Raw genomic sequence first — 14,997 nt, forward strand, 5'->3', positions numbered from 1 at the left:
CAGTCATGTGCCTCCCATGTAGGAGGTAAGAGTTTACGTGGTGGACGATGAACCATTTTGCCATCAATAAAGACTAAGTCATTCAATCTCTCCTTAAATAAAAGCACCAAATGTCTATGTATATGTGGGCCGAAGGCTGACTGGGGAACACAACCAGGACCCTCCCCACAACAGAAAAAGCCATATTATACAATGTTGTGTTTTAAGAAAAGGCCTTATTATACTATGTCATTTTTTAAATTAAAAAGCCTTGCTTTACTATGTTGTTTTTTAAGAGAAAAAGCCTAACCATACTATGTAGTTTTTCTAGGAAAAAAAGCCTTACTATACAACAAATAGAACTTACACCCTTGGAGAATGGTGGTACAGTGGTTAAGTCATCAGTCTTACACCTCTTTGGTCTTGGGTTTAAATCCTAGTGCTTGCAAAGATTTTCCCCAATATTATTCAGGTAAATGAATGAGATGAAAGTGCAAGTACTACTGCTTACTCTCACTAGGTGGTGGCCCAGTGGTTAAGTCATCAGTCTCCCATATCTGTGGTTGTTGTTTCAAATCCCAGTGCAGGCAAACATTTTCCAAATATTATTCAGTTAAAAGAATAAGTATTAATGCCTAAATGTTTAAGTGTATAAGTATTCAGTGGTGGATGAAACATTTAGTCAAAAAAATGACTAAGTGTTTCAGGTAAATGAAAGAGGTAAAAGTATAAGTACTACCACTTTCTCTCACCGGATGGTGGCCCAGTGGTTAAGTCATCAGTCTTCCATATCTGTGGTCTTGGGTTCGAATCCCAGTGCAGGCAAAGATTTTCCAAATATTATTCAGTTTAAAGAATAAGTATTAAAGAATAAGTATTAATGTTTAAGTGTCTAACTGAATAAGTATTCAGTGGTGGATGAAACATTTAGTCAAAAAAATCACTAAGTGTTTCAGGTAAATGAAAGAGGTAAAAGTATAAGTACTACCACTTTCTTTCACCGGGTGGTGGCCCAGTGGTTAAGTCATCAGTCTACCACCCCTGAGGTCCTGGGTTCAAATCCCAGTGCAGGCAAAGATTTTCCAAATATTATTCAGTTAAAAGAATAAGTATTAATGTCTAAGTGTTTAAGTGTATAAGTCTTCAGTAGTGGATGAAGCATTTTGTCCAAAAAATGACTAAGTGTTTCACCCCATTTCCTTGGATAAAACGTTTCAACACCTATGTATAAGTGGGGCACGAGTTGGTGTAGTGGGTTGCACACTCGCCTTTGCACGGAGAGAACGTGAGTTCGCTTCCCGGTGTCGGCGGTTCACTGACCAAGCAAGCGGTCGAGGGTCGGCCGAAGGCCGACCCGAGAACGCCTTTCGCACAGACAGGTCCTTCAACTGTCTTCCGAACTGCCTTCGGCAGTTCGGAATATAACCTTTTGCTGAAAAGTATGACTAAGTGTTTAATATAAATTAAAAAGTTTTTTCCTTTTTTTTTTCTTCTTGTTCCATTTTCCAGACCACATGGTGTCCTGATCAGCCAAAGGACGACAGCGGGAATCGAACCTAGGTCTCCCAGACGGGAGTCCAGTGTTCTAACCTCTGCGCCAACCAAGTGACTACACTTTCCTTAGTAATCATTTCAGTGTCTTTCCAAGAAGTACACAGAAACAACTAAGTGAAAATGTGTGCCGACAGCGGGAATCGAACCCAGGTCTCCCAGACGGGAGTCCTGTGAACTAACCTCTGCACCAACCAAGTGACTACACTTTCCTTTGTAATCATTTGAGTGTCTTTCCAAGAAGTACACAGAAACAATTAAGTGAAAAAGTGTCCCAACCGGGATTTGAACCCAGGTCTCCCCGACGAGAGTCCAGTGAACTAACCTCTGTGCCACCAAGTAGCTGCACTTTCTTCTGTCATCATTTGAAGGTCTTGAATACAAATATCTAGAAACAATTAAGGGAAAATGGTTCCCAACTGGGAATCAGACCACAGTCTCCCACATTGCAGTCAGGTGAGTGAACCTCTACACCACAAATTGGCCACACTTTACTTTGTCATTATTGGAAGGTCTTGACCGGCACTCATGATTTACTTTCTTGGGCCATACAAATTGATGCGGCAGACCAGATTTGGCCCCCAGGCCGCCACTTTGACACCAAAAGTGGTACATTGTGCTTTTAAATGCATTTAATCTATTATGTTTTTGGGGAGTTGCGATTTGAAATATTAGCATAAATGTCTAATTAATAGTGACCATATTGTGTACATTTACACCATCGCCGTTAGAGGGCGCCAGAAAACAAATAAAAACATTCAACACAATTTGTCACTCTAAAATTATTTATCGTTCGATAAATATACAAATTTAACATCATTAAAAACACCGAACACTATATTAGAATTGATATTCAGTGACAGTAGTATATTTAGAATAAATCCCCCTAGAACATGTGATTGTTGGTGAAAGATGATTTCCATAACAATAACATTAGACTTTGAATTAGCCACGACATAGACTGAAGATGTGAAAGTGTGCACAGTATGTTTTCATGCCAGTGAAAATCAATGATAACTAAAGAAATGTGTTCCATCCAATCAACACAACAGGAAATATTTGAAAATAAAATAAAAAAATGCGAGCCTCTCACCACTGCAGTCTTACAGTCTGAAACAAATGTAAAAATACATACATACTTGGAATTGCACCTTTCTATTCCTTAATTGTATCACAACTGAATGTGGGTTTAAAAAGTGAGTAATGTGGGAGCAAATTCAGTTAACAAGACCATGAAAACCTATTTTCTATTCAGTAACTGATGGATAATGTGCTATGTCATTTTTTTTAACTTGAGGCAATACAATTGAAATATACTAATGCCTTCCTGGTGTGTTTTATGTCTGTGTTATAGTCAAGAAGGTCATGATAAGTGGTCATGGTTAAATCCAGGCAGATGAACTTTGACATGATTTGGGCATCTATGTTATTAGGCTGACAGATTGATGATACAATCTGTAGGTATCCCTAAAGAATACATTTACGAATAGTGATGTAGTTTAGCCTATCCCCACCTATATTTAGGATCTGACTCACACTCCATTCCAGGCCCACTTACATATATATTTATATATTCATGAAGTAGTCGAGGGCAACTCAAACTAATTTTGTGGCATTCTGTAACGTAATCCAACCTAATACACGCAGCTTCAAAATCATAAATCATAACATCTTAGGTCCTGGCATCAAGTCAAACACGACTTGAATGAATTAATAACATGATGAATTAGGATGAAGATAATACACTATGAGGTGCACTCGTGTTAATTAAGCTCCAAAAAAAAAGGTTGTGTTCACAGAATGAACTCCACTGATAATTGTTTAAAGACGTTTGGCCAAGCAACCAACTAAACAAACCAAACATTATTAGAAACACATCCCAGAATAACATTGTGATTCAAATTGAACACCACACCCGCCATGAATCGGTCCTGCTTAACTATGTTCCACAGCATTAGCTGAAACGAGAACATGAAGGCGTACCTAATGTTGGTGCCAGTGAGTTCATGCATTAATTTAGGGGTTTCGTCATCTAAATTCCGAATATTAAAAAAAAAAAAAAAAACTTTTAATCATAACTTGCACATTGCATTTTGAAAAAAATCCTTCATGTGAAACATTGTAGAAAATTTTGAAATATTGCTGGTTAATATGGACGGATTCCCTTCCATAATTTTTTTATACCCCACACAACTGTCAATCAATATTCCGGTTGCTTGTTAATTCGATTTTTTTGCTTGATGGTGTGCTTTTTTTCCCTATAAAACTACATGCCTTCTTAACTCTAAAAAAAGGATGGGATATACTGTATGTAGATGATTTAAAAGGGGAAAAAAAGCATGACCCAAATGGTGGTAATAATTCTCAAGACCTCAGCCAAAATAATTACTGCACTTGTGTGGCCCAACTGTGTGAAATGAGCAGAGGCTACAGTGTTTTAAACTGTGTGTGCTTGTGTGTTTTGTGTGTAAAAAAAACATTAGTTTTTGATTGTATCGATAAAGTAGGGAGGGGGGTGGGGGTGGCAGAGAAGAAGCCTATGGTCCTCTCCCTAAGTAGGGAACATTTCAACTCTGGTGTGGGTAGGATACATTTTTGGAGTTGAGAAATTCAGGCGTATCAGACATCAGTGCTTTTAGGAAAACATACGACAGGCGCCGTATGTTTAGAATGGCCCCAACTTCTCTTCTTGCACAATATGGCTTAAAGTGTCAAAATTGCTTATGTAACACAGCCCTGAGTTTTTATTTATTTTTTTTTTGTCGTCCACCAGAATCCAGATTGGGACATTCACCCTGCAGCTAACTCCTCGCCGCCAGCTGCAAGTTGTGTCTATTCTTCATCACCTCTGAAATTCCCGGATCCCCACGCTCGAAAACATATCAAGTCTCCAGAAAATATGGAGAATATTCCTCTTCTTCCACATATGGAAGGCTTGTTGGGCCCGGAGCCGAAATGGGGGCGGCAGTCGTGTGGAAAAGAGGGCACCCCCTTCCCATTCGTCCTGACCCAATCCCTAAAATCTCTTTGGCTCCACCAGGACCCCCCACAACTCTCAATGGTTCTTTTCCATCCAGTCCCAGCTATCGTCGCTGTCCTTTCTGTTCCGTTCTGCCTCGATGATCTCGCGGTACCGCCGACGGAAGAAGCCCATCTGTCAAAAATGACTCAATTTTAAATGCTCTTAACAAAATATATTGGTGAAACTTTACTATAACAAGCTTTAAAGTCACCTCAGGGGCTTGATTAACTGAATTCTATAAATAAAGACTTCACTCATAGGCCTTTTGTTTATAAAATCAACCAAAAACGCGCAAATCACAGTGTTAATCCTATTTGGCTGTTTGCCACGATGCCAGAGTCAGTAACTGAATGTAATATAATCAAAAGCAGGCTTTTAGCTGTTTAACTCCATTGCTGCAACAGCCTGCGTTTTTTCCCCACTAAAGCAATACAATGATTTGTATTGGAAAAACTATTAATATGCGTTGTGTATGGGACAATGTGTAGTAGTGTGGGAAATTGTGTTGTTGGCCTTGGCATCAGCAAAAATGTGGCAGTAAAAAAAAAATTATGGTTTTAATATTGACCCACTTTCAATTTCATATTCCGACTTGTCGCACGATAAAAACAACGTGTCTTGACTAATGTTTTCCATTGAGTCTTATGCTCACTACCAAAATCATTACCTTTCTTTTACATGATTGCTTTCATCTATGCAGTGGCAAACTTGTTCAAAAGATTATTTTTATAACACTATACAAATACTAATGAATCTTTTTGAGTCTGGATGATTGATTTTTGAAAACTCTGACTTTGCTACGATTTAATTGGTGTGTAAAAGAATTGTGACATTGGGACTTTTGCGAAACGTATAATGTACAGACCCTAATTGTATAACCAGCTGTGGATTTTACTTTGGCAAAAAGTAAAATAATGTTTAACTGTACCTTCCATAGCAGCACAGCAAGCAGCAAAAAGATGAGAATGCCCACCAGCAGACTGATGGCGATAATCCAGCCCACCACATAGCCTCTGGGCTCTTGACTGTGTAGCGCCTCAAAAATCAACTGCAAAACACAGACACAGTCCAATAAAGATAACAGAATATCAGGATATCAACATTTATAAGGAAATAGCAGGAAATTAATTTCATGTCAACATGTTTCCTGATAAATGAAGGTGATTTTTTGGTCACTGCTTCCTAATACGTAACTTCATTCATCTTCTGAAAGGTCAGAGGATCACTAAATCATCCACTCCCTTTGTAAAATGAATGTCTTCACATATCAAGAGTATTTTTTCTCCCTTTGCTGCTTCTCTTTTCAGTACATTAACCCACTGGATCATCCATCATTGTCAGCCATGTGCAGTTGGTTTAAAGAACACTAAAAACACTAAAGCTTTTGTTATCATCCCTTTACCACAGTTCGATTTCCTCACTGTAAAACGTTTTTTTTTATCTTGGCTTCAAAAAGTTTGCAATTCCCTTTCACAAATCTAATTACTCCCAATGCTTTCATGTATTTACAGTGCATTCACTTCCCTCAAATAAAAAAAGAACTTTGTTTCTCAAACAACTCAAAGCTTGTCTTCATACTTGCAAATGGAACATCATGAGATCTGTTTATTTACTCATGCAAAAAAATGTTCTAGGCTGAATTATTTCCATTTCTACCAGAAAATAAAAAGGACACTCCCCAATGACACAAGCAGTACGACGTCATTGTAAAAGCAGCTGCCTGCACTTTGAAACCCAATTATACCGTGAGCTGGCGAGAAAGTGCGAAATAAAGATACTAATCTCTTTGCCAAATACTTTCCCACATTAACGCATTCTTTCGACTTTAAGTTCAAGAATATGACAACTGTTGCAACCTGTAAGCGGTTCCTTTTGTGAATGAGAGTCTCCGTGTAAACGTTTAAATAAATACCAGGGATTTACTGTATGTCTCTGTGTTTACATGAAACGAATAATGAGGAACCCAGCTTGTTGGTCAATGGCGGTGGGTAATGTAACCTGGGACCGCAAATCCAACATTGCTGAGGATGTTTATTTACGACTTGTGATGGTGGAGGATGGGGCCGAGCACAGATGAGGTCAGAATTCCTCTTGCTGGGTCACTATAACGTAATCTTTTGAGAGATGCTACCTAGAGGATCCTAGGGGTCTTCAATTTAATCTTTTGAGCCATTCAATCAGTCGGCAAATGACAACATGGGGGTGCCACCATTTATCCAAGAGCCTCAGCTGTTCAATGTCAGGCTATCCATTAGTATTCAACAGCAGTCTTACAGTTAAATGTGGATTTGCAACAGTAACAGAAATGAAACAATTGGAAATCCATACACACACACACACAACGGAATGCAATTTTAAGAACGTACTAGCATATAAGTGCTTGTTTTAATTTGAAAGGATTTTGATTGTAAAATCAAATCAAATAATATACATTGGAAAACTGTAATATAATTGCATTTTAAAATAAAACTGTGAAAAAAACTCAAAATATCTGAAGTTGGAAAAGACCTTTTAAGACATTTAAAAAAACATACATATATTTACTCCAAAATAATCATTTTAGAAGCCTAAAATTTCAAGTAACCTGAGCAAAAGGATTTACTAAGATACTTTTTTTTGTAGACGAGATGAAATGAACTAACATAATTATAGTTTATATTTCTGGTGTCTTCTTTGTCTGTATTGTTTAAAAGGTTCTGTGATTTGAATGTAGACCGTGAGCGAGGTTTAAATGTTTTAACTTCTTTAGTAATTAATACATCTTTTGTCATGAATTAATTGGAATTTTATATATCTATAAATAAAATTCCAATATATATATATATATATATTACTTGTGGTACTTTGACACCCTATTATAATTACCAATCAGTAACACTGATACATTTGTACTCACAGAGATATCTTCTGGCAAGCCTTTCGGCACCTCCACCGTCCTGTCATTTACTTGGACGTGGCCTCGCGTCACAAATTGTACCACAGATGAAGTATCCTGCGGAAAAGATTGCATTTAACTTTACACAATCACTACGATCCGCACGCAGCGATCATCTCTTACCGTCTTTAGAATTTCAGTATTGAGCAACAGTTTGATATCTACATTCAAAGCTTCTTCTTTTAGCTGCGGCCCCAACGTGCAGGAGATTGTCATACACGCTCTTCCGGGCCTGTCACAGTCCTGAGACAGACCGTAAAAGGGATTGTAATGAGCCGAAAGACAGAAAAAAATAATAATTCTGAATGCATGGTGCACACTTACCAAGACTTTGCGGCCTGATTTGGTGAAAAATGCAAATAAAGTGTAGAAGATGCTCTCTCGATCCTGGGGGATCATGCACGGTGCCGGGTTCCTATGCGGGGTGCAGTTTCCGCGGTTGTCAGCCACCTGAATAAAGACATGATTTTTAATTCCCTCTTCCAACAAAGTATAATTGATGTCATTAGAGGTGAATATTTCAGTGACTTGGGTAAAAACAGCAAAGGTTTCCGTGACCTAAAATGATCTGAGCTCACTAATTAACTGAGTTTCCCGGGGGAATGAAGGAAGTTTTGCCCCACCATAAGGTCTCTCATATGGAGTGATTTAGAGGTAGCAAGTTTACAGCAGAGCCTCCCTTCCCCCTTTAGAGAAAAGCTTCTCATGTTGCCCTTTCTTTAGTCTGACCCGAAGCTTTGGAGGTGACACTCCATGACTTCCATTGTCAGGGTTCATCTGAAATTCCAGCATTTATCAAGAAAACACAAAGCTTTACAACACCCAACTGTCAAATATTATCAGCACAAAGTAAAAAAAATAAAAAAATCGCTCCACAACCAGTGTATTGTACGATTCGAAGCTGATACTACTCCAAGAAGAACCCATTTTCCCCAACTTCCTGTCTGCTCTGCTACCACACAGCACGGGAGACCGCAAACATTACAAAACATTGCTTTCTTATGTGCTGCCTTCATCGTGCCATTTATGCCGCTATGATTCACCGGCTCTAAATCTGCTTGGAAGAAAACGTATTTACACATCAAGTAAGAAAGATTGAAGGATTTTCACCCCCCAAAAATGAGTAACATATGGGCTAGGAGACAAGAAAGTTTATCCAAAATAAATGCATGAATATATACAAACAAATAGATGGCGAATAAGTCAAAGTGGGAATCTTTGAGGCCACTATTTTAGGCATTTTGATGCCAAACTGGGAGCAGCGTGGCACATTAGTCTGCTCCTCAGGTGTCCCTTTCCCATTCCGTGCAAACTGTCTGATCCCTTAAAAGTGATTCCAGATGGGCTCAAGGAGGGTGGGATATAGTCAAACTCTGTCCGCCCATTCATAGTAAATACAATTAACAGCTTGAGCTCCCCCATGATCTACCTCAATGAAAAGGCCAATGTAAAGGTTAGAAAAATATCACTGCCAACTGGGAATATTGTGTTCCTTTATCCAAATGCAAAATCTCGTGAAACCAAACGATTGGCCGGCTTCAGTAGCAACGTCAACAGTTTTGACTTATCGCCTCACACCACAAGTTGTCAGACTGACAACGAGATGAGGAACGGGTAAAATATGTTGCTGCCTAAAGTTGAATCAACAAATAAGTTGGGGATTCATCTGGAAATGGCGCCATTATAGTGGGAGCCAGTGGTGGTAGCTCCTTCCACTCTTGTTCATTTTGTGTTTTTGCTACTTTTCTGTCTTAATGATTTGATTTGGTGATTCTTAATGATCCCATTTACTTTGCTTTGTACTTTGTACTTTTGCTTTGTGTTCTATGGCCTTTGCGACTGTACTGTCTATCTTGTAAAAATGTTTTTTTTCTGTATCTGCCTTCCCCCGCTTCTTGCTACTGTCACAATGAAATTTCCCGAATACGAGATGAATAAAGTTATCCAATCCAATCCAAAAACCCACTGTTGCCTTTTACCTGTGTTTCAACAATGTGGAACATATCAGCTCCATTGCCAGCCAATCGGTTGGGGATCCTGATATCCACGGTAGAACCTGGTAGCCGGCTGGGCCCGTTATTAATCACCTGGAACGCAAAGAGACAAAGCATGAATGCACTTTGAAAGCTCAATAAATACAGATGACTGCATGTATGTGTTACCTGGAAAGTCACATTGAGAGGCTGGAAGCTACACTCCATGCCTTGAAGCTGGACAAAGCGTGAGGCATCGATGGAGTTTCCATACACAAAAGAAGTCGGTGTCACCACACTGTAGGACCGAGAAGAAGTCATGTTTACATTTTTTATTCACAATTTAGTGATTTATAGTGGTATTAGCACCATGCGAGCATCCCTTCTACACTGTAGTAGTTGTGATAAGAGCCAGATGGTCTGTGACGCCTCCCCTCTTGCGTTACAGACAGCAGACACAGCCGCCTTATCACATGTCAAAGTTCTGGCGGATTTAAGCTGTTTTACATCTCTCTCTTTCTCTCTCCCTTTCGCTTGGTGATAAAACATTTGGAGATAAGGCCTTTCATGTCGATGTACACCTCCGGTGCGACTCCCTCGTTTCCTCAGAGTCGGCACTCCGGCCGGCCACATGGTCATTCCGCTAAAGTGAGCGTTTTCTATGGTTTCTTACCCAGTAATTGTTGTGTCAGTCTCATGAATCAACGGGATGGACAGGTCCAGATTATTGTCCGAGAGTTGGTGCTCAGGATTGGCGCTGCAACAAAGAAATTATTTAGTTGAATTGATTGGAACATGTGCCAACGCTCCAAGCCCATAACATGACATGCAGTCGTAAACACAATCTAATATGATGTATCGTTTGGATGGGAGTACAGTAATACCTCGTTTATGGCGGTTAATATCTTCCATGACCTGCTTCCATACGTGAATAATGGGAATGTAAGTGGACTGCTTTTATGCTGTCTATTTAATATTATTTGGACCTTAAAATCTCTCTTTGTATTATTGTTTAACTCTCAAAAGTAGACACAATAATTGTGACTTGTCTCTTTTTCCCCCCATTTCATGTTTGTATTATCATTCCTACATATAAACATTTTATTTGGATTTGTCTGGTTCAAGCCGCCATGTGGTCATTCCACAATAGTCGATCGTCAAAATGACCAAGTATTACTCCCTAATGTGTACAACTTCATAGCGTCGTATTTAAAACAGTTTCTTATTGGTGCGACCCAAAATAAAAATCAATTTATTGCGTCAGTGTAGTGGAAGAAACAGCAGGTGACAACTAACCTCTTTGCTTGCACCAAAAACTGCAGAGTATCATTTTCCCCAGAGAGTTGACTTGTATCAAAAAGGACTGCAAAATGATACTGAAGAAGCAAGCATAGATGGTGGCAAAAATGAAATGTTTTGAACATTTTATCACAAAGAATGTGTTCACAGATGGCTTGCACCTACTTTAGTCTGAGCTCTCATGAAAGGAAATCCCACACTGCATCGGAGGAAGTCCAATTCGACAAGTTCACAGGAAATGCCCTTCTCTTCCTGCAAAAAGAGAGATAGAACTCATAAGTAGGGGGGCCGCCAGACGGACTGGAGACGGCGAAGGTGACGTGGGAATTGCAAAAAAGGAAGCCACTGTATAGACAAAGCTAATCATGAGCGTGCAATCTGTTCTGATAGCAGGTGAAGTATGTCAGTGGTGGCGTGTATAAAATATAAAGGCAACATTGTTGAAACACCTGTTCATTGCACCAATGGGAAAGTCAACTTGAAAGTGTCGGGCAAGACATTCTCACCTAATAATTGTTTATCACCAGTCGAAATTCAAATCCTGCCCGGCAACAGTGCACCATATGAAATAAGCAGTCAGTCAGACATTATGCTACTAATCCCTATACATGTGAGGTTCAGCAGTCTTAGCTTTTGCACAGCATGATCTCATCTAATACAAGGTAATATCAAATATTCTAACTTTACAAAGATAATAAGGCCCAAGTTTTGATAGGGAGATTAAACTAGTGATTATAGTTTTGTGGCTGGTGAGTTTATCTTGTTATACATTGTTTGATTTTATACATGTGCTATATGGTACAAAGAATGTACAAAGCGGAGACGGTGCGCACACACACATGCACACACATTGACTAATCTTGGCGGGTGGGTAAATTGGCCAGGTTCCAGACTGTGTTTGGAAGCTTGTCTAAACAATATGGAGCTCCACCGGCTGCACTGTGTAAACATTCAGGCCCTGACCTTGCGAGGAGCAGTGAGGATTCGTATAGCAAAAGGTTCACCGGGAGGGTTTTGGCCCAGCTTGTGTAGTGGGAGCATGAACCGGGAGGGCAGACCGTTCACGAGCGTTTACTCCCGTAACATTCTGCTGGGGGTCAGACATGGAAGATCTCCGAATGCACTGTTTGAATAAGTTTTTTGAATATATTTCCAAAAAGGCTAAGTCAATAAGCAGTAAACAAGACTGGTGACCAAAGCTGGGCAATATATGAGACAAAGTGACACAATACGCTAACTATAATTCCTGTAAATTGTTCAGAGTAGCATCTAAAAAAAAGGTTAAACAAACAATTTCTGTTTGCATCCAACTGTAAACAAAAAAAAATGACAAGCATCGCCTAATATATTGCAATATCCATATTAGATCATATCGCAATATATGCTTCAAGCAGCATTTCCCCAATCCGTGCTTCGATTCTGCAGATCGAGCAGAGTGTGGCAGTCTACCGTCTCATCATTAACACAACTTAAATAAGCACTTTTTTTCATGGAGAGGTTGGGGGTAAGCACAACTGGCAATGATGGAATTTCCTCTCTTTCCTGTACTCCTCCCTACAAACACCACCCATCCCGTGGGGCTGTGCGCACAGGGGGGGAAAGGAGGCCTGTTTACTCATCACCCACCTGGCGGCCCTTGAGCCAGAGCAGAGCACAGGCATGTGGCGTGAACTGCTTCCATGGGGAGAAAACTATGACAAGAGTCTGTTTGTTCAGTACTTCTTCTTTTGCTGTCTTCCAGCATACTTTGTCTGGCCTCACGTGAAAACACGCGCCCACATTCTTACAAATGCCAGGCCCGTTAAATGTCGTGTAACTGTTTAGTGTTTGCAAGTTTTATAGCAAGCCTCAAATGGAGTAAGCACATCAAGATGACAAGGGATGTAGACTCCCAAATGTGTAAACATTTGGCTTTACGTGGTTGCTAAATTACTAAACTAGTTTGGTGATTCTATCATAGAGTCAAGTGTGTTTGGCTATTAAATAAAACACTAAATGCTGTACGACAAATATAACCATCTTGAAATTTAAAGAATTTGATCAGCTGTTGAATACAACCTAGAAATAAAAGCTAGATTTGTCAATCTCATGACATGAGATTAAAATTGAATTTTGGCTTCAAACAGGCTCTGCCTAACTGAAATAACCTTGATTTGGTTAAGATACTTTTTTTATTTCTATTATTTATTTATTTATTTTTTCATAATTTAGCTTGTCATTTTCTAAGCAGCTATTAACATTTCCCATTGGACAAATTCCACTGACAAAGCCTTCCATAAGAGTGATTTTAAAGATATTGAGCAATGATAATGATTTTAATTGAATTAAGAGGAAAAAAGAGCCAATTTTTATGCACTAATTGAAAAAAAGAGACTGAAGCTACCACAGCTGCCAGCATTGTTGTCCAAGCAATTGGCTTCCGCAGATTTTTGACAGCGTTCATTGCAACAAAAACAGCCAGCTATGACCCCCTCACTCTTAAATCTAAAGGCTAGACAAGTTCATGGTGGGTTTACTGCAAGAAATTGTCACTGGGGAGAATAGAAAGCTGCTAAACTAAAAAAAAAGTGCACTAAATCTGATCAATAGCTATTCTGTCAGTCATCATAACGCCATCCTGTCTTTTGTGCAGCACATCTATCATTCAGGTTCCTGCACCAAATGAGGCTTTGCAAAATCTGGCAACCTTCTTGTACTGCACATAATTTGGGTTCCTGCACCAAATGAGACTTTGCCAAATCTGGCAACCTGACAAATGATGTCAGTAAAGACATTAAATTAACAAGGGCACCCTAAACCTGCTTTTCGAATAATCCCTCACCTCATTGAATTGAATCTATTCTTTATTGTGTGTTATTAGAAGTGAGCTTTTATCCATCATTGCTTGCTTCTCTTCCAACTAATGTGATCATAGGGAAGGGTTGCCACTGGGAAACCCATTTATATTGTAGAAAATCTTTCCCCCAGGTATCACAGGAGAGGGCAGTGGGTTGAATGTTATTGGAAATGAATTGTGAATTTCCAAATGGCAATCATGAAAACTTAGGAACTAACCTTCTGCCAGAAGTTGATGTAGAAGATCTCTCGGGAGAAATTGAGATAGACATTGGTGTCGTATGCGTCATCCCCAGCGTTGGAGATGGTCAAGTTCAAGGAGACGTTTCTGACTCCTCCCAGAGCCAAATGAGGCCTGATGTGTGCCCTGATTGGAAAAGAATGTAAACAGTGCAACCAATAAACTATTGTCTCAACAAATCTGAACATTCACAGGAATAAATATTAGCTCCTAAAAACCTGCAGTATTAGCTTGACCTATAAACATTAACGACAGCCTATAAAAAAGTGTCAAAACACGTTTTGCTGTTGTAAACAGAATGCAAATCTGTTTAAGCTTCAAGTATATAAATTAACATTGTGTCTAATATTGTATTTTTACATTGACGTATGACCCCACTTTTTTTTTTTAACAAAAAACCCTTCAACTAGAAGCACACTATTTAACATTAATAAACTTTTACTCAATAAAAAAATGATGAAGCTCTTGAATAGGACATTTAGGACTACAAACTATAATACACACGTCACTTCAACTAAGAAACAAAGCCAAAAATATTTCAAAGACAACCAATTGTGGAGGTGTCTAAAAACCCTGCATGCCAACAGGTGGTTTCCACTTATACAAAAGAAGGAGGATAAAAGTAAGAAAACATCTGCCTGAGTATTGGAATAATATTTCCACATGTCCATAAATAATATAAATGACAAAAAAGGGCACATGAAGAGAAGAAGCTAGCAACATCTTTTACAACAGACTAAATCTTCTACAAGATTATGCTATTATAGGACTGCTTCATTAAATAAAACAGGTCTAAATGTTATCATTTAAATATTAGAACCTACAAGAACAAATTAGTCCAAGTGAACATTCATAGAGTAATACTGCATTAAAGCAGGGAACTCCCTTTGCATGGAAAAACACATGGATATCCTCCAAGCATGCGTCATGATGGACCCACACCCACAAGGGATGATGTGTCCTCTTTACAAAAAGGTCCAAAACAGAGACTGGATGAGACAAGAAAGACGTAGTTTGGTATTTACCCAGAAAGTAGCAGCTTCCCATGGAGACGTAGGTCTGCAGCACAGTCATCTGACAGACAATTCTTCTCAAACCAAGTCTGAGGATAAAAAAACATTTCTATTGAATATAGGGGGCAGTGTTGTGTAGATGTTGGATT

General features: G+C 39.1%; 1 protein-coding gene and 1 long non-coding RNA gene across 2 annotated transcripts in view; one reads left to right on the plus strand and one right to left on the minus strand.

The window, feature by feature from the left end:
- The first annotated feature begins 1,486 nt into the window (after positions 1-1,486).
- On the plus strand, positions 1,487-6,082 carry LOC144204992 (uncharacterized). Its single transcript, XR_013327988.1, has 3 exons — positions 1,487-1,584; positions 1,668-1,986; positions 4,304-6,082. It is a non-coding gene; the product is annotated as an uncharacterized LOC144204992 (long non-coding RNA).
- Positions 2,298-14,997, minus strand: part of itga9 (integrin, alpha 9) — a 38,302-nt gene continuing 25,602 nt past the window's right edge. The window contains exons 17-28 of the mRNA XM_077729005.1: positions 14,861-14,937; positions 13,814-13,961; positions 10,925-11,011; positions 10,757-10,836; positions 10,134-10,217; positions 9,650-9,758; positions 9,467-9,574; positions 7,812-7,937; positions 7,611-7,730; positions 7,449-7,544; positions 5,481-5,600; positions 2,298-4,684 (exon numbers count right to left, since the gene is read on the minus strand). Of these exons, the coding sequence (XP_077585131.1) occupies positions 4,586-4,684; positions 5,481-5,600; positions 7,449-7,544; positions 7,611-7,730; positions 7,812-7,937; positions 9,467-9,574; positions 9,650-9,758; positions 10,134-10,217; positions 10,757-10,836; positions 10,925-11,011; positions 13,814-13,961; positions 14,861-14,937 (1,254 nt within the window). The 3' untranslated portion in view covers positions 2,298-4,585. The remainder of the gene's footprint in view (positions 4,685-5,480; positions 5,601-7,448; positions 7,545-7,610; positions 7,731-7,811; positions 7,938-9,466; positions 9,575-9,649; positions 9,759-10,133; positions 10,218-10,756; positions 10,837-10,924; positions 11,012-13,813; positions 13,962-14,860; positions 14,938-14,997) is intronic.

The sequence above is a fragment of the Stigmatopora nigra genome, chromosome 12 (assembly GCF_051989575.1).
Source record: "Stigmatopora nigra isolate UIUO_SnigA chromosome 12, RoL_Snig_1.1, whole genome shotgun sequence".
In the NCBI taxonomy this organism is placed as follows: Eukaryota; Metazoa; Chordata; class Actinopteri; order Syngnathiformes; family Syngnathidae; genus Stigmatopora; species Stigmatopora nigra.